This window comes from Bacillus rossius, chromosome 10 (genome assembly GCF_032445375.1).
Source record: "Bacillus rossius redtenbacheri isolate Brsri chromosome 10, Brsri_v3, whole genome shotgun sequence".
Classification (NCBI taxonomy): Eukaryota; Metazoa; Arthropoda; class Insecta; order Phasmatodea; family Bacillidae; genus Bacillus; species Bacillus rossius.
In genome coordinates this window covers 37858605-37881106 of record NC_086337.1, presented here as the reverse complement: position 1 = coordinate 37881106, position 22502 = coordinate 37858605, and the positions used below count along the sequence as shown (strand labels likewise).

Sequence of the window (22502 nt, the reverse complement as noted above, 5' to 3'; positions counted from 1 at the left end):
CTCCGTTTGCGTTCAGGGATACGCGTGTCACAGCGGTCCGACAACGGACGCGGCCAGTACCGGGACCAATAAGTATATCAATACTGAATAAAGCGCAGTGTCCTGTAACTCGTTTACCAGTCATTTACAAGGCATCCTGGGTGGCCTGAACAGCCCAGGTAAGTTCCGATTCCCGACGCGCTCCTGCCTGCAGCCACGTGGCCGAACCCCCGTTAAAAACCCCTGAGATCTTTTCCAACACTAATATTTAATTAAAAACTTAAACAGGCACCGGGAGTGGCGTCACACTTGACTCCAATTCCCGAAATTAACACAAAATGTACAAAAAAATACTGAAGCGAATGCGTGGTGATAAGCAAGAGAAGGCGGAGCACCTTTTTGCAACTACATCTGGCCTCGTTGGTGGCTCGGACAAGACTGGAAGCAAGTACTCCGAGACATCACTTCCAACAGTAGAGGATCCAGAGAGGGAGGGGGGGGGGCTAAGGGGCTCAAGCCCCCTCCAAAAGCATCTGGGTCCACTATTGTTTTAGTGTTTGCCTTGATAAAGCCTAGCCTCAGCTGGGTCAAGCCCCTCCCAAACCAAAATCCTGGATCCGCCACAGACTTCCAAGAACATGTTGCAGAAGTGACATCATGAAAACATTTAAATCCAAAAACTTCTGCAGCCAGTCTATTCAGTTACCAGCTGAAAAATTGGCCACACTTTACATTTTACGACTATCGTTTTTCGAGAAGTCTTAAACACAAAACATGAACCACTACACACAAAGCAGCCATTGACCACAGCAATCTGGGCAAGGTGAGCTCTGGAGCTGCAGTGTGCTGCATAAAGGACTGGAACCAAGGCTTTAAGGGCCAAGGAGATTCGGTGACATAGTGTAAGTTATTTCTCAGTCGTCTTTCTCGGCTCTGTGGCTAGTTCCACATGGCTGGCCTGAACTTACCAGTCGCATAACTTCTTTGTGCCCACTCGAGGGACGTTTCATTGTTATACGTGAGACTACTGCCCTGTTGGGGGATGCAATCCGGGCTTCACTTATTTTAACTATGCATCGAAAGACTGCCACAGCTTTGACCACAAATGGCCACCACGTAGGTGATTAGCAAGCCTTTTGACATTCTATTCTTAATATGGCCTGAGGACTTTCGTGACCACTTTTTGTTCAGCCCACATGGATTCTTGTACATAATGGCTTATAGCATTCAGTTCGTTTATGTTTTGCCACACTTCGGTACTGTTGTTTATGTTGTATACTTAATTTAGTGTTTTCTGCATATCGCATGGTCATGTCACGCGGGTGGTAGCTACGTCACTTAAGTGTAAGCATCACATTGTGCTACATTAGTTAACATGTTTTTATGCAGACGGAGTTACCCTCTGCGATTTTTAAATAGTCGATTAATGTTTGACATAAATAATTTTCAACTTCGCAGTTTTCACGCGCTGTCTGTATTCATTTTGTTTCTTTGTTTTAATATTGATCTCTAAAGTCTGTGTGTCTATGGTAGTCGTCTGAAATCTAAACATCGACATTAACCATGGAAGATCTTGAATCTGAAAATATACGCGTTATTATAAGAAGTTATGAATCAATATTAAAAGAAAGATTTAATGATGAAGATTTCCCTACAATTACGTCACACGAGCAGGTACCTACAACCATCATGATTAGTTGCTTTAACGGAAGTCTCGATGTTTAGTTATCTAACCTCAAAATATCCTGTTGTGTTCTCTCAAAAATACGTTATTTTTGTAAATGTGACAACAAATTCTCAAGAGACTTAGATAACTTAAGAATTTGAAAGCTTTTAGAAAAATTCAATATCTCCTAATGTGTGAATGTTTGTTTTACACATCTTGATTGGTTTATCCTGGAAAAGAGCGCATTTTATTTCTAGCAAAAGAAAGTTTTACTGCCTTATTTGTACCACTGCTAGAAGTTTGAACATACCGCACACCTGTATACCTACTGCGTTAAAATCATTGACTTAAGTCACTATATAAGGTGTAAACGCTGTATGTAAACGAGTTTGACCTCCGCGTTCTTTCTGCTCCCGCTTTGAGTAGTGTGGTGCAGACTTGGCGGTAAAAAAAAAAAAATTGTGAAGTGGAAAAAAAGTAAAAAAAAATTTCACTCTCTTGCTGAATAGTCAATAAACAGTGGCAGCACCAAAAAATGCTGTTATCTTGGTCTGGTACATAAATATTTATGACATGTTAATATTCAATCCCAACAGTAAAAACATCTTAATAAAATCCCACTTTGAAAATTTCCTGCATAAAAAGTTAAAAAATTCAGCAGTACTTTACCTATAAATATATACCTACAATTTTACCCTTTTATTAAGTTTGCCTTGTTCATAAGCCTAAATTACTGATTACCTTTAGATACATGTTGGCAGAGATTTATTGAATTTTCGAACTTAAAATTTATTTTAAAAAAATGCATTGCCAGGTTTTTTTTTAATTTTCTTGAATTTTTTACCACACTGTTATGGTTTCATATATATTTACCTTTTTATTATTCAACAGTATTTTTAAACAGTTTTTCTTGTACAACTGTGAAGTCAAAAGGAAAGCGTTACTTAAGCAACTTATGGTTGAATTAAGTTAGAAAAATATTTGATATTCATGATGAATTTAATGTTCTATTTGAATTTCAAACAGGATTTGCATAAGCCTAGAAGTTTGGAAGTAAAAAAAAATGCATTTTCTGAAATTTTTTCACTTATTTGCCACATATCTAAATAATTAATTATCAAAACTAACTCTACCCATAAATGATTAAACACAAACACAGCCAGGTTGACATCTTTAAGTTGGCATTAAATAAAAAAAATTATTATTTTAATGACTTATATCTGATTGAATGTGCTACATTAACCCGCGATCAGGCGCACTATGAGCAAATTGCTCACGGTCAGAAAATAATCGTACATCATTTTATGAAATCTTTACATTTGACTTCGGGTCTCTTTGTACCTTCAAGTCGGCATTTTGTGATTCGCCTAGTGCCATTCATAGCCCCTAATACACATAGGAATCGAAAGTGTCAACATTCAAAGTCAGCTACCTTCACTCTGTGAGCAGTTTGCTCTATGCGCGCCCGATAGCGGATGTTGACCGCGTTTCGGGTGTGAACGCCTATCAAATGCGCATCCGATTACACTCGCGGGTTATTACAGTCTGTACATGTCGCTCGTGTATCCCCGATAGTTTTCGCGCGGTTTATTTTGAAGTTTGGGTGTAAAGATGAATTGTGTGTAATGCTAGTAATGTGACACAATGAGATCTATAGGGACAGACTAAAAGTTAGCCCTTGCATTATTTACCTATTATTATGTTGATTTAAGTTATATTTATAAGGGTTTTACTAGGGCCTCTGTAGCTATTCAGCATGGCTGTATTTTAGTTAGATTTTTTTTTCAATATTATGATACTTCAAATGTGGATTTTACCTAACAATATATTTTATGTTAGATTACTATAGATGAAGAGGCAGGAAGGATGTTTGCAAATAATAATTATAAATAGTAGTGAAGTTGAATTTTATGTGAACTTCTTAAATTGTATCTTAAAAAAAATATAGTGATGATTTTATCCTACAATACAAGATATGCATTGCAGTGCATTGATAAATGTTCAAATTAAAGATGTGTAAATATTTTGACAGCATTAAACACTAATAAGTATTTCATATGAATCATCATTTGAAACTTCAAGTATATAAAACATGTTATTTAACTAAAATCTCGCATTTTGACAGAATAATCACAACTGTTGCTGCCGTGAGCAAAATGCTCAATGCGCGCCCTATCGCGGAACTTTTTATAGTGCGCCAGATCGTGGGTTAAATATGACTGGCCACTGAAATTATAATTTTTTTTCTCGTTTAAGAACTCTAGAACAAATATTTGGAGCAGTTGTGAAAAATTTATATTTGTGACCTTATGACAGTTGCTTGTGATCCACTTATGTGTACAAGTTAACTAGGTCCATTGCAGTGGTGCATGTGCTACGTGGGAGTTTAGTTTTAACAGGATTTCCACATTTAGGAAAGTCTGGGAAAAGTCAGGAAAGTTGGAATTGGTAGGGAACAGCAGGGAATTCTTTTCAAATCCGGGAAAGGTGCCCAGTGATAGTAATTTCAATTCAAGATTAAAACATAATCTGCCAGTCTGCCATCATCCAGACTGTAAAAACATTTTTTTTTTTAAGGTGTTTTAGTGCATAGTCATGCTGACTATAAAATGGCTTAAACTAGGTTCTGTTTGATCTAGGCCAGCTATGGGGATGGTAGAGGCTGGATGTACTTAATTTCTTTCAGAAAATTGAGAAAGTGGTATAATAATTTATTAACATTAGTCAGGGCAAATGAAAATTTTTGTCAGGGAAATGTTATCACAGATACCTATGTGGGGAATTGTGGAGTTAGGAGTCATCAAGAGACTGCATGCGTGGATTGAAGTCACTGTTTAAACTTGCCATCACCATATTGTATAGGGCAAAAAATTTGCAGTTAAACAATGCGTGACCACTTCTGGTGGTGGTTAGTAAGTTTATACTTTGTCGTTAATCAGTCACGTCCATAAAAGAGTAGGCTAATTTAAAAGTTTTTCACGATGCAAACACTACACTTCATCCAGACTTGGCCACCCCCTGGTGGACACCTTTTTAATGAAGTAAGTAGAGGCGAGGGTCACCGTGCTGTCGGCGTACGAGTCTCCGCGGACGGGAGAGAGGGTCCGCTCACGAGCGCTCGTGTTTGTGTCGCGCTGTTGCAGCTGAAAGTCGAGAGGACGGTGGACCACTGCTACAGCTTGTTCTCCGAGAGGCTCAAGGTCGACTTGGAGGCCCCCACCCTCAACAGATACATGCACGAGATGTACCTGAAGGTGTCCCTGAGCAGCCTGCCCACCTCTCTGCAGGTAGCGCTCCTGTTGTTTAACATAAATTTTTCGTCTTCACTTTTTGGTATTTTATTTATTTTTTGCTTTAGTTCTTATTTTGTCTGTTCTACATGTGGCACGACAAGGCTTACGTGATATCTTTTTGAGTTTGTTTAGTTTTTAGTCTATTATTAACTACAAACCGACATTAGGTGGCAGCTAATTATTTCACTTAATGGCCCCGCCTACCCGAGCGCACATACAGTGTTCAGAGCTTCAAAAGAAATAACGCTATTTAAAACCTGCTCAAGATATCTAGTGGTGTCTGTTTATGAAAAGCATCTAAGAATACACTGAGGGCAGATTAGGTAGTAGTTTTGTTTTCATATTTTATTTTTAAACTGTATTTTTAGGAGCGAGGAAAAAGACTAAATGTGTGTTTTCAGAATAATTTTTAAGACATGAAACACTCGGTACATATTCTTAAAAGCATTTAAGGTACTTGCATTACTCCTTTATTGTCATTTCTCTGCCATATAATGCTATGGTTACCACTCAAATCTCATGAGAAGAATGTGGATCAGTATAGAGCCTTGCACATAGTGGATCTACTGCGTTAGAAGCACCAGTGAGCGTAGCACTTGTCATCCCGCCTCACTAACACGGATGCACCCCTGACTAGGTTGGTTTCACACACCATGTTGATTTTTTAATTTACTTATTATTATTATTGAAGGGCTCAACACAATATCTCTCTTACATTTGTGCTTCTGTCACTGTCACTAATGTTTTCAACAGATGTTCATTAAGTGTAATATAAAGGGTGTAAAAAGTTGCTCAAGTGTTTGTTATTACGTCAACTGCAGTTGACCTAGTACAGTTATGTAAGACCACGAATATTGTGTTCAAAGAAGGGTTTAAAGCTAAATCCTGTGGTTTTTATTGAGCTATTAAATAAAATAATACCTACTCTTAAAATTCAATCTTAGTAAAAGCAGAAATACTTTATAAATATTTAAAAAAAAAAATCTGAATGGCTTTTCTTTAAAGAGGATTTAGGTCTTCATCATCGTAGATGGACAATATTTATTTTATAATTCCTAGTTTATATAATTTTCATCCAAATTATCATTGTGACAATAGATACATTAATATGTTTCCAAGCCTTTTTACATTGTTATAATTTGGCATTTACTAACAGGCTACGGCATGCAACCAACAAAAGAAAGTGTCTGATTATCTCCTGCGGTCGACTGCATGCAACAGTAGTCGTGAATATAGATGCATTACCTGTCGCCACGTCTGATGATGGTGACATTTTTAATAAAGTACTTTTTTAATAATTTTAATCACCTTTTTTTAATCTGTACCATTAAATTTGCATACTTCAATCTGAACACTTAAGTGTCATGCAGTTCTAAAGTGTGTGGCATTTCAAAGATCCACATCACCCACCTCTTTTTCAAATATATTATATTGGAGTGTCAGTGAGATATTTCATATTATCATAACCATCTTTTTGCTTACGGTACCATTGAATTTAAAATGAATGTTAAAAAAAAGTGATTTTTATTTTGTGAAGTTCTTGTGAATATTCTGGAACAGTGTCTGGGTTGGAAAATGTTGTATTTCAACAAGAACACTAGAATAAAAATATATTCAATTCTTAGTTCTAAACAAAAATAATTTTAAAAGGTTTCAACAGTATGTATCATCAAATTTGTTTATATTATTTAACATTAAAAAATTTAACTCTGTTTGACCATAGCACATAATTAATAGAATGCTTGTTTTTAATGGTGACCGACAGCTTCAAATAGTTTCTCCTGTGAAATAATGTTTCTTTTAAAACTATAATAGTCAAACGGTAGAATCAAAAGACTCTACTTTATGGTTTTGAGAAAAGCATTAAAACTCATTATAATTCTTGGTGGTATACAAAATAAGAATTTTAATGTGTATAAGCCGGGTAGTATCAATCCGGGTACAGTACGCTCCATTTACTCTGCACTACAAACTAAGGGTGAGACAGACCTTAGACCTTGTGCATTTCATCATCCTGCAGCATCCAGCATCCTCTTTACTGTTCCTCTTGGTTGGTGGCTCGCTCAGCCAGTTATACAATGGCTCAGCCACCAGCGGCAAGTCTCTTAAGCAGTTGCGTGGTGTGAGGAGTTTCAACTGGCTCTGTGTTGCCTGCACAGTCGTACGACGCCAGCAGACCGTGGCTGTGCTACTGGATCGTCCACTCGCTGCAGCTGCTGAACCAGCCTCTGAGCCCGGGCGACTCCTCCATCGTCGCGCAATTCCTCGCCAGGTGAGCCTTCCTTTACTGCTACAAGCCGCTGATCTTTCCAGGGTGAACTTGGATCACAAGGTGCTTATATAAACTTACTGGGCTTACCACTTGGGCTCTACTGTTGTCGCCAGACGTCTTGAAGGGTTGCCTCCCCAGTGATTGGCTTCCCCCTCTCTTCCCTCATCTTCGTGCACTATGCTAGTTTCTACGAAAGTGACTTAAATGCAGCTAACAGTCTGCCTTTCGTTTAATCTTGCCCGTTCAGTCCGTCACTTGGGGAGAGTCATGCTCTGCCCCATGTCGATGCCCATGTGAATAGGGGTTACATGTGAACCTTCTACGTATCCTCGAGCTGTAAACGTTTTGCGATGTTGCAGATGTCAGTCTCCAGAGGGAGGGTTCGGAGGTGGCCCGGGGCAGATACCCCACCTAGCATCCACGTACGCTGCTGTGAACGCGCTCTGCTCCTTGAGTACAGAGGAGGCGTTTCGCGTTATCAACAGGTATGTGCTATTCCTTGCTTAGTATAATTTCTCTTCACGTCTTTGTTGCAGTCTTGCTTGAGCGTAATGTCCGCATCCTTTATTTCATTCCAAGTTCTGAGGAGGTTTCTTAAAAATAAACCGCACAATGCTTGCACTGGGCTTCTAAAGCAGGTGACGTAATGTTGGATACCCTTAGAGGAAATGCTGATCGGGAAAGTAATCTCTCTGGCATATCCTCCCTTCAGGTCACTCTAAAAATTTCTCCTGCTTTTCCTTCCTCTCAGCTTTCTAGCAGCCACCAGTTCCTGTCATTTCTGCACGGTATCTGTCTGGCCACCTGCTACAGCCAGGAACATAGGCATAATTTCATTCTGTGGGGGCGGACCTCTTTGTCCGCTGTTTACTTTTAAATTCTTTCCTTGTTTTGGTGGGAATGATAGATTTTTAGGATTTCCAGGGGGTGGAAGAAGGAATATATATTTCCCCCTCTCCTTTCCTTCGTACACCATTGGCTACTGCTCTGCTTGTATGCTAGTTGGCTGCTGAATGATTCAGCGACATTAAAATTTTGGGCTACCTACCTGTACCTACCTATTGACTTACTCACATTAGAAGCTCTATTTTCGAAGAATTTTTCTGTCCGATAAAAATTCAGGAAACAAACACAGTTTCATGTCGGTGTGCTCATTGTGTTTCTGCGTTCATCTGGCCGGTGTCCTCGTGCGCAGGAACGCCACACGGAAATGTAACCCTGGGCTGTAGCTGCCCATTCTGCGCAGAGAGACGCTGGAGAGGTTCCTGTGGTCGGTGCGCCGGCCCGACGGCTCGTTCGCCGTGCACGTGGGCGGGGAGGTGGACCTGCGAGGGGTGTACTGCGCGGCCGCCGTGGCAAAGCTCACCGGCACCTTCTCCGAGGCCCTGTTCGACGGCTCCGCCTACTGGATCGTGAGGTGGGCCGGCCCGCTGTGGAACCACTTCTCTCTGCACGGTTTCCTTCCCCCCTCGGCTGTTTATATCTCAGATCCTACCTTTCAGGTTATTTTGTAGATACAAACACTTGGGCAGAGAAGGGGAAACATTTTCAGACATTGTATTCTGTTCGCTGGTCTTTGTCAAAAACAATTGCAGTGTAACCTCTATTTAACAAATCTCAAGGAACCAAAATTTGTTGTGTTTGTTGTAAAGGGGTTTGTTAAATGAAGGTTTCGCACAATATATTTCTAGTCATCATAAAGCTTCACATAAATGGCTAGAACTGTCTTTCTGACTGTTTAATACAATATAAGGAATTAGTGGTGCACCGATATGACTTTACCGATTACCGATTCAAATACCGATTATGAGAGCAATAATCGGCAGATACCGATTCAGTTACCGATTATAATGAACAAATTTTTTTAAGTGTAATAATGCACACAAAAATTTTTATTCCCATGTGAATTTAATAGCAAGATTAGGTAAAATTGAGAATACAGTTATAATAACAGTATAAAAATATATAAAATACACTATTAAGTCATTGCAAAGTGTAAATTAAATTAACTTCTATTTATATTTGTTATTGTAAACAACTTGAACTACAGTCTAATAATTGTAATTTACAGTGGGTAAGTTTTTGTTGCGGAAAACAAGCATTATTATCGACTTTCACATAAGGTTGCATTGAGAAATTACCGTTTAACAATGTAAACATGTTGCTATATTTTGTTCACTTGAGTTTATAGAAAAATGTTTTCACACTTCACTTTTTTTCTCCCTACTCGCCATCTCACTATAATTATATAAAAATGACTCAAAACCAATTCTAGCACATGTGATTTTATTTATGTTGACTGAATATATAAAATTATAAATACTTTTTCACTTTTCACGTCACATACAAATAACACAACAACGGATAATGTTACCAAGGACACCCATAACGAGTTTGTAAAACGCAGAGGTATCGGGACCACGATTTTGAACCGCTACTACGACTCGAAAAGATCGATTGTCATAGAATACACTGCAACTGCTTGTGGTATTTTGATTGCGTGCCATCTATTTTACGTCTCTGGCTATACGTATTGTACAAGGCCACTAAACAAAAGACAGAACAAAAGACGAAATGTAAATAAACGTGTAGGAAAAATGTATTTTTTATTTTTCGAGGCAATGAGATTTATTAAACTTAACGAAATATCTGTAATCATGATATGGCGGAGTTAGATGAATTTTGTAATACAGTACACTCCCTATTTAACGCGGTTGTCGGGGGACATAACTTTTACCCGCGTTGTTGCATAACCGCGATGTTTCGATGTGACCAAGGTCAAAAGTCATAAAACACCGCCTGTGTTCTAATAGGTCGGCAAGCACGCACAGTATAGACGGCCCGCCTTTGTGCGGACTTTGCATCCGCAGTTTTCACTAAACGCGGGTGAAAAAATAAAAATAATAAATTTTAAAGATAAATATTAAATGTTGATTTTTTTTTTCCGCATGCCGCGCACAGTTTGTCGCACGGCCTACGAGCGCGCCACACGCCGCCATACACACGTGCGGCACACAAGCTGCTGCCAGTCTCGTGGTGTCAGCCACAGTATCTGCTTCGTCTGAGTGTCCGTAACAAAGTAAGGGCAGTGTGTGCGGTTACACACGATTCTGTGGTCAAAGTCTTCTAAATAGAAAGGCCATAGTAATACTTCAAACCGAATATGAATCGCAAAGTACCGAGTTTGATTGACAAAATAAAAATTCTAGATTTACGTACTTACAGATAGCGTGTCTTTTGCAGAAGTATGCAGCAGATACGTGAAAAACGATTCTAGCATTCGTACAATATAAAATAAAGAATCGTCTATCATGTAAAGTGGCTAATCTTTGTTATCCATGCTTACATTAAATTATAAATGGTCACATGTGGGATACAAAAATTGCGCCAAAATAATTCTAGAGCAATAAGTGGCGCCGTATTAAAAAGTCTGTTAAACGTTGTCTTTACTTATTCCATCAAACGCTGTGTCGAGTTGCTGAGTGTGTGTGGCTCGGATCGGCAAGTGTTATATTCCCTAGCCTCTGGTTAAAGGTCGGGAGGCCGCTACACATAAACATATCCGGGGCTTGTTTACTACCTCACGGCAAAAGTGGTACAGTATGGTTCACGTAAGTATTGGACCACTGGGAATTCCTCGGCAAAGATTAAAAATACGCTAGCTGATTTACTTTACTATTTAATGTTAAAACATTATACCAAAGTAAAAAGATGAACGTGTATAATACAACGAATAATATTACGTATGTAGGTTCAAGTTATAACAAAACATTTATATGTCTCCGCTTGTCAACACACGTGACCACGAGAAGTGTGCCGACGGAAATGAGTGAACTACTCAAGGTCACCAGACTTCCCCCCTTTCGGCTTAATCGCCCCTCTCATCTCTGGCGCTTATATTCCACTCCTCCCGTCTACCCGGGTGTCTTGGTCGCATATTCTCGGCTCGCCTCTCCCCTCCCAGCGCTTGCCGTCAACCAAACCTATCCAAAATCAATCCCCAGCCGAGTCACGCTGGATAATGTCGCTGGACGGTGGGCTTTATCGGGTCCCCTGCCGATGCTTTATTTGTGGGTTAAAAAAAATGTTAAGAACTAGTGTTTCAGAAAATAACACTGGGCTGGATTGGACCATAATTTGAAAACACTACAAGATAGAGGAATTATTTACGGAGATATCTTGTTTAGAATTTCACTGCGGACATTTTCTACGCCTAGGCTTTTTTCTGCCCGTTGCTTAGTTTGTTAGTGACAACGCAAAATTATCCTAATCGGCTGTCAACCATTTATTGCATTATTATTACAGTAGAACCTCGTTAATCCGTGACGCGCTAATTCGGGAATCGGATAATCCGGGACGATTTAAAAGTGCAGAAAAAAAAAAGAGAAGTAAATATTGTCAGCGCCTAAAATTAACGTCACGCGGGCCGGCGGCCGGCAAACACTGCAAGCCTTCGCATGGGCCGCCAAACTCTGCAACGAAGTTTGTACCGACTCTTTGTGTCGCCCCCCTTTCAGCTGTCACATTTGTCACTCTTTAAACTTGAGGGGGATGTCCTGACTTCTGCTTCCCGTCTCCCTTTGTTTGTTTCCACCCGCCAATGCACGGCAGGCGCCTGGCGAGTGACGTGTCTGGCTGGCATTCGGCTGGACGAAGTTTTGATAAGGGGGGGGGGGGGGGGCTACCCAAAATTTATGTGTGCAAGTTCAGCACGATCTTATCTTTCTCTCTTCGGCTGTTGTAAATGACCGTGAACTAATGGCTAGGCAGTGCCGTATTTTTTTAAGCCGAGACTAATTCGAAGACGGCCCTTACCGTGAACGGATTATCCGTGTTTATTACTTTTTTTTTACAGGATTTTAATTATCCGGGCATCGGCGGGTCCCAATTAACACGAATAATGGAGAGTTTACTATTTTTTATCCATCTGCTACCAAGGCGCAGTAAGCCTCGGTAGATGTTACGTCACATGACCTTGGCCTTAACCCAGCTGCACGCCGGTGTCTCAGAAGCTTGACAAGACCTTCCGGGCTTTTAATCGCTAGTCCGTGAAATTCGGTAATCCGTGATTATCTCGGTCCCGACCATCACGAATTAACGAGGTTCTACTGTTGTTGTTATTATTATTATTATTATTATTAATTTCTGATTGGGGGACATGGTTTGACCCGCGATATACCCGATTCCGCGATCTATCGGGGCGCGGTATACCGGGAGTTTACTGTATATACAAATATTACAGTATTTCGTCCTAAAATGTGTAACAAAATATTACACGGTAAAAACCTACTTAATTACGCCGGGACGTAGATAATCGGCAAAGTAATCATTAAGATAATCACCGATTACGATTAATCGGTAAGTACCCATAATCGCCGATTACGATTCATCGGTATCCGCATCGGTGCACCACTATAAGGAATTAAACATGAAAAAGTACATAGAATACACTTGTTTAATGGCATGTTTAATAAGGTTGAATTAAATCATTATCTTGTCCAAATCATCATTTTTACATACTTTCACACGTTTTTGATTTGTTCCTACCAGAGGATGTGTTGTTTTCGATCTGTTCCCGGTTGGTTAATATGGTTGAAAGTGTAGACGCCAGGATGTCGAAACGTTTAGCTATATCACTTTTTTTTCCACCTTCATCAACTGCATTTAAAATTTCTAATTTTATTTTAATGTTAATCTGTCGCCGCTTTTTAGGATTAGAATTCATTTTACAGTAGTACCGTGTTTATTTCCGTAACTTGGAAATAAATAAACAACAGTGAAAACAGAAAAAAACGGAAATTGTACTACACCATAGTTAAAAATATTTGCGTGTGCTCATTTTTAACCATAGAAACGCAAAATATACTAGATGTTCGTCTTGCCAGAGCGATGGTACGGGAGGTTTCCGCCACTAGCGCTAAATGTACCCGCCATTTTGAACAAAGTGTGGCATGTATACACGACGTGTGTTATCCATGATGCTTTGTTTATTTATTGTCTTCCGCGATGGTGCATACTATTTTAAGGTTATACGCACGTATTTTTAAGCAGTGAATGCAAAAAAATTAGTGGATGTCTTGTAGGAGATGTTTATTTTTGCATTTTTTTCAAAAGCGGCAGTTCGTTGTAAAGGGAATTTCACTATTTCGGAACAAATAAAATTCGGTATTTAGAGGTTAAAATAGCATTGATCTTACGGAGGTTCAGCGGGACCAAAATTTTATTTCGTTGCATGGAGTTTTTCGTTAAATAGAGTATTCGTTAATGGAGGTTTTACTGTATTGCTGTACATATGCCCCTCAAAATAACACTCTAATTTGTTCCACGAAAACAGAGGAGCAAATTGAATTCAATTTTTCCATTATTCGTTTTCCGATCAAGTAAGTGTGTTTACTGACTACCATTTTTATCATGACACTACTCCCATTAAAATCAGTTTACAGTACAATATGTCTTAATACATTGGAAGAACATTTAAACATTTTTGTATAGCATTTTAGATTAAACAACCTAAAATTGAAGTATAGTGTAAAAAAAAAATTCATGGACCTCATTGTTTACATGACAGAACTGTGGTCCTTTCTAAAAAAAAGAAAGTGATTCCACTTACTTATGTTTGTAACAGTTTTAATCCTTAATTTTTTTTTTAATTTTTGATAAACTTGTGATTTTATTTAGAGTGCCATTTATTTTTGTTGATTTGGAGCACTTGGTTTATAAGGTTAAAGGTGTGAAATACCTTTTAGGTCATTTATTTTTGTTGATTTGGAGCACTTGGTTTATAAGGTTAAGGGTGTGAAATACCTTTTAGGTCATTATTTAATATTTATATTAAACACTGTAGTTATTGAAGTTTTTTTAACTGTCTTAACATCCATGAAATGAAAACTAATCTCTTCAGCATTTTTCTGCTTTCTTAGGTTTCAAAGTGTAATACGTACATATTTTTTTGGGTCGTTCAATTATAGAGGAAACAGTACACGTCTGTTGTTTCAAGTGTTTATTTACTGGTATTTACATACGTGTTTCAAACAGGGTGCTGTCATACGCACGTAATCGAATATCGATATCTCGCCGATTGCATGCAGCGCGCGCTCTCTGTCGAGTGCCGAGTTAGCTACATTTGATGGCCTGCATTCTTTTGTGGTAAATGTGTACCACGGCAATAGTTACGCGTTAGTTCACGTCGCAGATTCAAGTGGCCTGCGTTCACGTTACAGTTAGGTTGAAGAAAGGTTTTTGTTTAATGAATTATTAATATAAATTGTTTGGCGTGCTCTTGTATACTCCACCTTTTTCCATGAATGGTTTTTTTTTATGAATAACTTTACGCAACCAAAAAATTTTTTTTTTCCCGCATAATTGTTACACCCCTACTTTTCAAACTTGATTTAAGAATAAAATGTGCGACGATTATGCGAGAAAACACGGTAGCTGCTCCAGCACAAAGTGCTGGTCGTGTGGGGTGCAGCTGGGAGTGTTGCGTGTCCCAGGTGCCAGACGTACGAGGGAGGTTTCTCCAGCACCCCCGGCTCGGAGGCCCACGGGGGCTACGTCTTCTGCGGCATCGCAGCGCTCTTGCTCCTCGAGAAGCAGCACATGTGCGACTTGAAGGCGCTCCTGGTAGAGTCTTTTCAGCATTACAACGGAACCTCGTGACAAAAGTACAGTAGAGTCCTGCTAATCCAGACCCCACTCATCGGGACATCGATTAACCCAGACAGGATTTTGGAAAAAAAGAGGGGTTGAATGAAACAAAAAATATATATATATAAAAAAATCATATTTTTTTATAGTTTTACCCATTTAAAACTTTATTTATCACGTGCATTTTAAAGAAAATTTCTTTAAATTCTGACTTTTGGTTATCTGGAGTGGGTCCGGTCCCATCTAGTCCGGATTGGTGGGACTGTACTGTACTCAACGTTAAGTAGTTATTTTCAGATCCTTGTAATTAGAGACAAGATTTTATGGTTTTATTTTTAGACCAATATCATTTAAAAAAAAAAATAATAAGGTGTTATTGTTTTTATTTTTATAAAAGCTGTTTTGTAATAATTACTCCACCAAAGTAGTGGTGGAGTATGATAAAATAAATTGTAATAAATTGGTCTAAAACAGATACATTCAGAACACTAAAAATTAATTAGCGAGCATTTGCATTTGTACTTTAAAGTGATTCAATAAGAGATGCACAATGAAACAAATAAATTAATTTTTCTGGTCCATGCACTTAAGTACCTTTAACTTTTTTTGTTTGAAAATGACATTTTTTTGAATTTAAAACATTAAAAGAATAATGGTTTTTATAATTTCAATTAATTATTGATTATATGTAGAGACCGGAAAAATTCGCAGTTTCTTTCTGCGATAGACTAGAATCCAAGTGCGATAACTTATCGCCGCTTCAGTGATTGGACCACAGTTTACCTAAAGGACTGTGAGCCAATGAACGACCCTCAACGTAAGAAGTATCGAATCACAAGCATCCCAGTTAAGCAGGTGTCACGAGTCAGTAGCCAATGAGCTGGCGTAATTTCCGCCGCGTACATAGTCGATCGTGGAGTCTATCCTAGAGGTCATCGAAACCGTGAATTTTTCCAGTCCCTAATTACATGCTACTCAGTTCCATGATATGACTTGCATTTTAATAGTACATACATGGTGTATTAACTTGCGTTTCGGGGTTATGCAGCGGTGGCTGGTGAATCGCCAGATGCGGTTCGAGGGAGGCTTCCAGGGCCGCACCAACAAGCTGGTCGACAGCTGCTACTCGTTTTGGCAGGGCTGCTCACTGGCTCTCGTCCACCAGATCCTCGCAAGCGAAGGTGAGTGCCCCCCCCCCCCCCTCCCCCCTCCAAACTTGGTGTTCGTGACTCACCAATACCCGGTTAAACTGCGCACAATTTTTTTCGTAAAATTAATGTGTGTTAAAAAAATTATGCTTATGCAAAACTTTGATGCCACATAGCAACACTTTCAGTATCCAAGGTTGGCTTGTGGTCTGTGAGTACATATATTTTTCTGTGAGATAGACGCTGCAATAATCACCGAAGATTTGCAGTTGTGATCATCTGGAAAAAAAAACCTAAAGGAATAAAAAAAAATGTTCAAGAAATTATATCTCATGCTGTGGGAGGAAAATACCTTGTGGAAGGAAATTGTGTACGTGACTGGAGACTAAATAATTATTTGTATTTGAGTGATGGTGGTTTTGCAATAAAATTTTTATTTAAAAGGTGAGAATTGATGCTTATGCTTCCATTTTACATTAATGATGCTTTTTTTCCCTCATGTCACGGAAAACCGTAAATAAAATGTTAACTCCCTGCTATCTTTAGAGACGTGTGTTTATGTAAATAGTTTTACTGAATGTATTTATGTTAATAATTTTACCGAATGTGTTTTATGTAAATAATTTTACTGAAAATAATGACACATTTAATAGTTTTCTTGTGGCATGACTAAGGAATGCTGAAAAATTTAACTGGCAGATGTCAACACTGGTACCAAAATTATTAGTTTGCCATAATTTCCTATGAGTAATTTATAATTTTGAATAATTACCCATGGCCATAATGAACATTTCAAATAAATTAAAAATATTAAAAGTTTAAAAAAACAAATATTTTTGGTTATGGTCTAAATATAAGAGGCATGAGACTTATTTGAGGCACAGTAGCTTATTCGGGTAAATATGGTAGCAGAAATCATCTATAATATGGCATCTAATATGTTTATTTTAAATGCCCCCCCCCCCCCCACCCCCCCTCTCTCTCTCCTTTTTCCACTTCCCATCTTTGTTTTTGAGCTGTTTAAACCTTGGTACGAGTATTTTACTTGTAAATCAAATGACTGAAAAAAAAAATATTTGTATCATAATTTTGATGAAATCATGCATGTCTCTCTTTGACACAGCAGTAATAGACAGAGGTTGTCTACTTTGTACTGTAATATATAATGTTTTGATAATTTGCATGCAAATGTATGACCATGAGTGCATTTGTTTTGGCAGACCCGTTAACGGTGAATACAGATCGTTGGCTGTTCCACCAGGAAGCGCTGCAAGAGTACATCCTCGTGTGCTGCCAGGCTCCGAAGGGTGGCCTTCTGGACAAACCAGACAAGTGAGTGGGCGCTGCGACATCACATGATCCTGTGATCATGTACATGATCCTGCTAAACTTGTAGCATTGCAAGACCTCTGCCCTCCTCAACTTGGCTGAGTACCGTGTTTTTATCGCACAATCGTCGCACATTTTATACTAAAGTCAAGTTGGAAAGTAGGAGTGCGATTTTTATGAAAAAAAAAAGCATTTTTTTTTGTTAGGAAAGTACGTTTGTTTGGAAAGTACGTTTATTTAAAAAGTAGAGTATACAAAAACACACCAAACCTCCGTGCTCAGCCATGTGCTGTGAAAACTTACCCGCACCTTTTAATCCTCAGTATTTTTAACTGACCCTAATGTGTCAACTTTCAAATGTTGCAGGCGCCCTGATGCCTACCACACGTGTTACTCTCTGAGCGGCTTGTCCTTGGCCCAGCACCCCAAGACGGGATCCAGCATTGTGGTCGGGGAACGGAATGAATTGGTAAGTGCGTCTAATCAAGGCTGTACTTGTGTTATTTCTATTGTGATTTCATGCTAATTATTGGCATGCATAGGTTCAAATTTGAAAGGGAAGTTTTTTTATCGTGTAGCTTTTAATTTACTGTGGTTTATAGAAGAAATTTGTGTTTCAAACAGTGATTTTACTCTCCATTCAGAACTACGGTAGTATTGTAAAAATTAGATGACAGCTAGTATGATTTGATCATTTAGAGAATAGTATTTTTCATTAAAATTTTTTTTTTTAAAAATTCCCTGCAAAAAAGAATGATATCATTTGCATGTCTTAAGTTCATTAAAAAAAAATTTTGTGTGTAGGTTCTTATTCACCCTGTGTTCAACATCACACAGAATGCAGCGCTACTCGCTTCTCGATACTTCTACAACCTCTCGAGCGCCCAGTCTTGAAGTCCGCCACTGGGTCGTGGGACGTGAGATGTGCCAAGCGATGGCTTGGCGAAAAGTGCAAGTCGCCCAGTATTTTCAGTTCTACAAGACGGAGCAGCAGGGTTGGGGTTAATGTGTGCGCGTGTTAATTTAGGACCGGGGCGTGGTTGCGGACGGTGGGAAAAACCACAGTTGCACAGTTATTATTGGACACTCATTTCAGTTCGCAGGCTTTGTTTGTAAGATGATAAGTATCTCATGTATGAACGGAAACATTCATTTTTTGACATGCAGATATCAACTTCGTGGAACTTAATACCAAGTGCAGGTTAGTGTTTAAAAGAAATAATTTAGTCAGAATTTATTGATGCCATTATTTTCAGTGACTTGATAGGTTGGACTGAAATGAACATAATTTGTTTTTACTGAACATTGTTATAGAAATAAGGAAATATTATGGCTTGTTATGATTGGTGCTAGATATCGAATTTAACTGTGAGTCATGCCCTTTCGAGTTTCTAACTTCTAATTTCTAAACTCAAGTTTTCAGAAGATGGTAAATGACTTCTGTATAAGAACTTTTGTAGAGCTCATTAACTATATTTTATTCTTCTTCATAGTTGTACAATTCGCAAAGGAAATGGTTAAAATTTTATTATAATATGTTACGAATCCCTTTGGTCAGTTGTTTCTGTGAAAGGGGAAAAAAATTTTTTATAAAACATGATATCATCGCAGTATTCTAGGATATATCTTCTCTGGGTATATTGTGAACAATAACCAATGGTATGGTATTGGGGATGAATGCGTGCTGATACTATTTTGCTGCAACACTCGTTTATATATTACATTGTTGATGTTAACTAGCTTTTGGGTATTATTCTGCTCTGCCCACCTATTAGTAGTGTAAAACTAAAGTGAAAAAGAGTAAAATGGTTTTAAGATATTTTTGTGCTTATTGAGTTAAAATAATTTTGTGATTGATCAATATACACCCATAATTTGACTTTCTCAAGATTTCCTGTTTAATAAGAATAAGTTTTTAAACCCTGCAAAAATATTCTTAACACTGTTTTACTGTTACATGTAGCCCCCCTCCCCTTTTTTTTTAAACTTATATCTAGATTTGGCCCTTTCCTGGATTTTGCATACTTTTTTCTGGTTTCTTGTGAAGTGTAAAAAAGTAAATGAAAAGTGGGTTTGGCTTTATTATTTCTCAATAAACCAGCCATGCAGGCATACCTTATGAAATACATATGTTACTTCAGAATGACTTCCAACTTATACATCACTCCCAATAACATAAAAACTGATCTCCGAGCGCCCTGAGAGTACTGTATGAGACTCAGTGTCGCGGCACTGGGCATTCAGTTGCGGGGAAGCTGTCGAAGGGAGAGGGTGTGTTTCTCGGCTCCTGATCAGCGGAAGGGTGACATGCATAAGAAAAGGACAGTGTCACCCCTGGCGGAGGAATAGCTAACTGTTTGCAGGCTGGCGGCAGGTAGTCGCACAGACTTGCGGGGAGGGGGAAGACACTCCTTGCTTGGAACCACTTAGTGCCTGGTCTGGCGGCATGGTTCAGCATGTGATGCCAGCTTTACACGTGTTGCATGCTATGCAGATAATGCCGTAATTTCACAGCGAATAATATGCCTGCCATATAATATATAATACCTTTCTCGGATCATCTTTTTTGATGCTTCATCCACATACAGGCATAGTAGTGCATTGTGTGGTATACAAGCTTAAAAATAGCTAACGATAATACAGCTGTGACACAAAAATATTATCTTTTAGAATCAAATGTTACCAAAGCCATAAAAGATTTAATTTTATGTATTTGGGCCAATTTATTTCTATCCACCAGTTGACAAAATAATTGCCACATGAGTAAATCACGTTATCACTCTCAAATATAAATATATTTATTAGTGTTTTATTCTTCTCTGTATCCCAACTTAGAGCTCTGTTGTGTACATACAAACACATTTCAGAACCACATGATGACTTCCTATATTAATGCATTATATAGTTTTCACCTTACCCACCCTTCTTATGTTGCAGAGAAAGTGAGAAACAGGTCATAGATTTTCATTATAATATTAAATTGTATTATCAGTTATAACACCTGTTTCTGTTTAAAAAAAATTTCAGTAGATACGCAGAGCAGTGTTTTGATTCTACATTATAGTGGTGTGCTATAGAAATATATTAAAAATAAAAATTGTGTAATTAAAATATTTTCTTTTATTCAGATCTTTCCAGATTATCATATTAACTTGTAAGTAAATGATGCACGTTCATACAAATTACTGCACACACAATTTGATACATTTAATGGCAGCATAAAATATGAAAAATAGTTTCTATGACTAAGAAGCATTTAAATCCCATATATCAAGTAGGTAGTAAACGTGCGTAAAATTTAACTTAAAATACAATAGAAAAATTAGAGCATTTTTCACACACTGGTATATATTTAGGATCGGGCAGACAGAAGAAACAAGGTAAGTGATAATGATTTTACCTCGGCTTGACATAAGCCATTCAAGTGAAACATATCGTAAAATGATTTGTTTGTGTGGGTGCTAGAGTTTTAAGCAATGTTAATTATTCTTATCAACTGTTAAACAAGGGTTTTTAACACTGATTTGCAATAAGTGTTCGCGACTAGCTAATATAATTTAAACAAATGAGCGGTAAGGACGTGTCTCTAACTTCAACATATCGCTGGGCATTTGTTAGGCAGTTCTACGAAAAAATACAAAATCTGTAGTTCAAATTTACGAACTCGTCAAGGCTTAACTGCTTTAGCTTTAGGGTGATAGTTCGTCATTGTCATCAGCATTGTGGTGATGCATTCAGCATCGGAATTCCCTTGTAGAAGACCACAATTTCTGGCAACATACACTCAAGATAAAATTTCTTGAGTTTAGGTAGCATAGATATTGACCAAGAGTATTCATCTTTCTCAATTATTTCCACAAAGAAGTCTTGATCAGTACCATATTTACACGCTGAAGAGTCGCCCCTGTGTATGGGTCGCAGCCTTCATTTGGGTCTGCCCGTAAGAGTCGCCCTCAAGTAAGAGTCGCCCTCAAGTAAGAGTCGCATCATATATCTTACAGTAGAGTACAAGGGAAGTCTGTGTTCCATATCTCAGCTTATTGGTGCATAAGAAATACGGTTCTAGTGTTAACCCTCGGTATTATTTTCAGCTGCTTCCTGTGCTACTTTATTATTGTAGGAGGGAATGAGGCGGCATTCTTGTGCTTGGTGGTCTACAGATAAAAGTGTAAATCAGGGCAGGTGCGACATGGGTGAAGACTAAACCCAGGGACAGTGGGTAGCCATGACTCTCTTAGGTACGGTGAGTTCTGCTTGGAACAATTAAAAGCTACTTCCGTGGCCTCGTAGGGCTTAAACATTCACAAGCTACCGTGTTAAGAGTTTTGAATGAAGACGTACCTGTTGGGCTTTTGTATAGTTGTACAGGATAACTGTACAGGTCACAAAAACTCACAACATAAACAGTAACGGTGTTGGAAGTCACAAATTTTTAATTTTCAGCCTATTTGGTTAATTCTCAGAAACACTACGATAATCATATGCTACATTACTTAATTACTTCTTCTGTTTCAATCTGCCAATTTTGAAATTACACTAAATTTCACTAATTTTAAATGAATGAACATACATGTATGCATATAATTTTTAATTTATGCATTCTTATAGCAATTCTGTTTACAGAGATGAAAATGATTTGACATAGTTATTTGCAGATAGAAACTGCTGGCTAACCTATTGTGAATGTTTTGGAACTTTGCTTCTATTTGTTGGAAACTTAAAGTTGATTTGGGTGAAGACTTTACTATATTTCTTTAAGTAGGACTAGAGTAGTTTTATAACTACACATGTATAATTTCTATCTAACACTTTCACCTTTATTAAACTGTATTCGCACAAAGAAAATGTTTTGATATACTTCATTTTAAGGGGCCCGCCTAGTCAGGGGTGTATCTGTGTTAGTTGAGGTGGGATAAGTGTAACGCTCACTGATATTTCTTGTGGGCTATCGTCTCTGAGCGCAAGGTTCTAAACTGATGCGTAGTATTCCCATCGTACATAGGGCAACTATGAGAGTTAATGGTAACTATAACATTATATGACTGAGAAATGAAGATAAAGGTGTAATGCAAGTCCCTTAAGTGCTTTCAAGAATCTGGACCATGTTTTTCATGCCTAAATATTAATTACTCTTAAAAACACATTTTTTAGCCATTTTTCACTCTTAT

The 22502-nt window shown here is 38.2% G+C and overlaps 1 protein-coding gene across 1 annotated transcript; it reads left to right on the top strand.

The window, feature by feature from the left end:
- Window positions 1-1496: 1496 nt before the first annotated feature.
- On the top strand, window positions 1497-20445 carry LOC134535979 (protein farnesyltransferase subunit beta). The gene is made up of 10 exons (XM_063375447.1): window positions 1497-1653; window positions 4789-4932; window positions 7098-7210; window positions 7570-7695; window positions 8457-8627; window positions 14704-14833; window positions 15906-16038; window positions 17226-17337; window positions 17701-17803; window positions 18139-20445. The coding sequence occupies exons 1-10, from the start codon at window positions 1543-1545 to the stop codon at window positions 18226-18228; spliced, it is 1233 nt and encodes a 410-aa protein (XP_063231517.1). The 5' UTR covers window positions 1497-1542; the 3' UTR covers window positions 18229-20445.
- Window positions 20446-22502: the final 2057 nt, after the last annotated feature.

Excerpts from the sequence above, each read along its gene's own strand:
- LOC134535979 (XM_063375447.1), top strand. The coding sequence starts at position 1,543 with ATGGAAGATCTTGAATCTGAAAATATACGCGTTATTATAAGAAGTTAT. Across the intron at positions 7,696-8,456 it reads GCGTTTCGCGTTATCAACAG|AGAGACGCTGGAGAGGTTCC; the intron begins GTATGTGCTATT and ends CATTCTGCGCAG. Across the intron at positions 17,338-17,700 it reads CTTCTGGACAAACCAGACAA|GCGCCCTGATGCCTACCACA; the intron begins GTGAGTGGGCGC and ends CAAATGTTGCAG.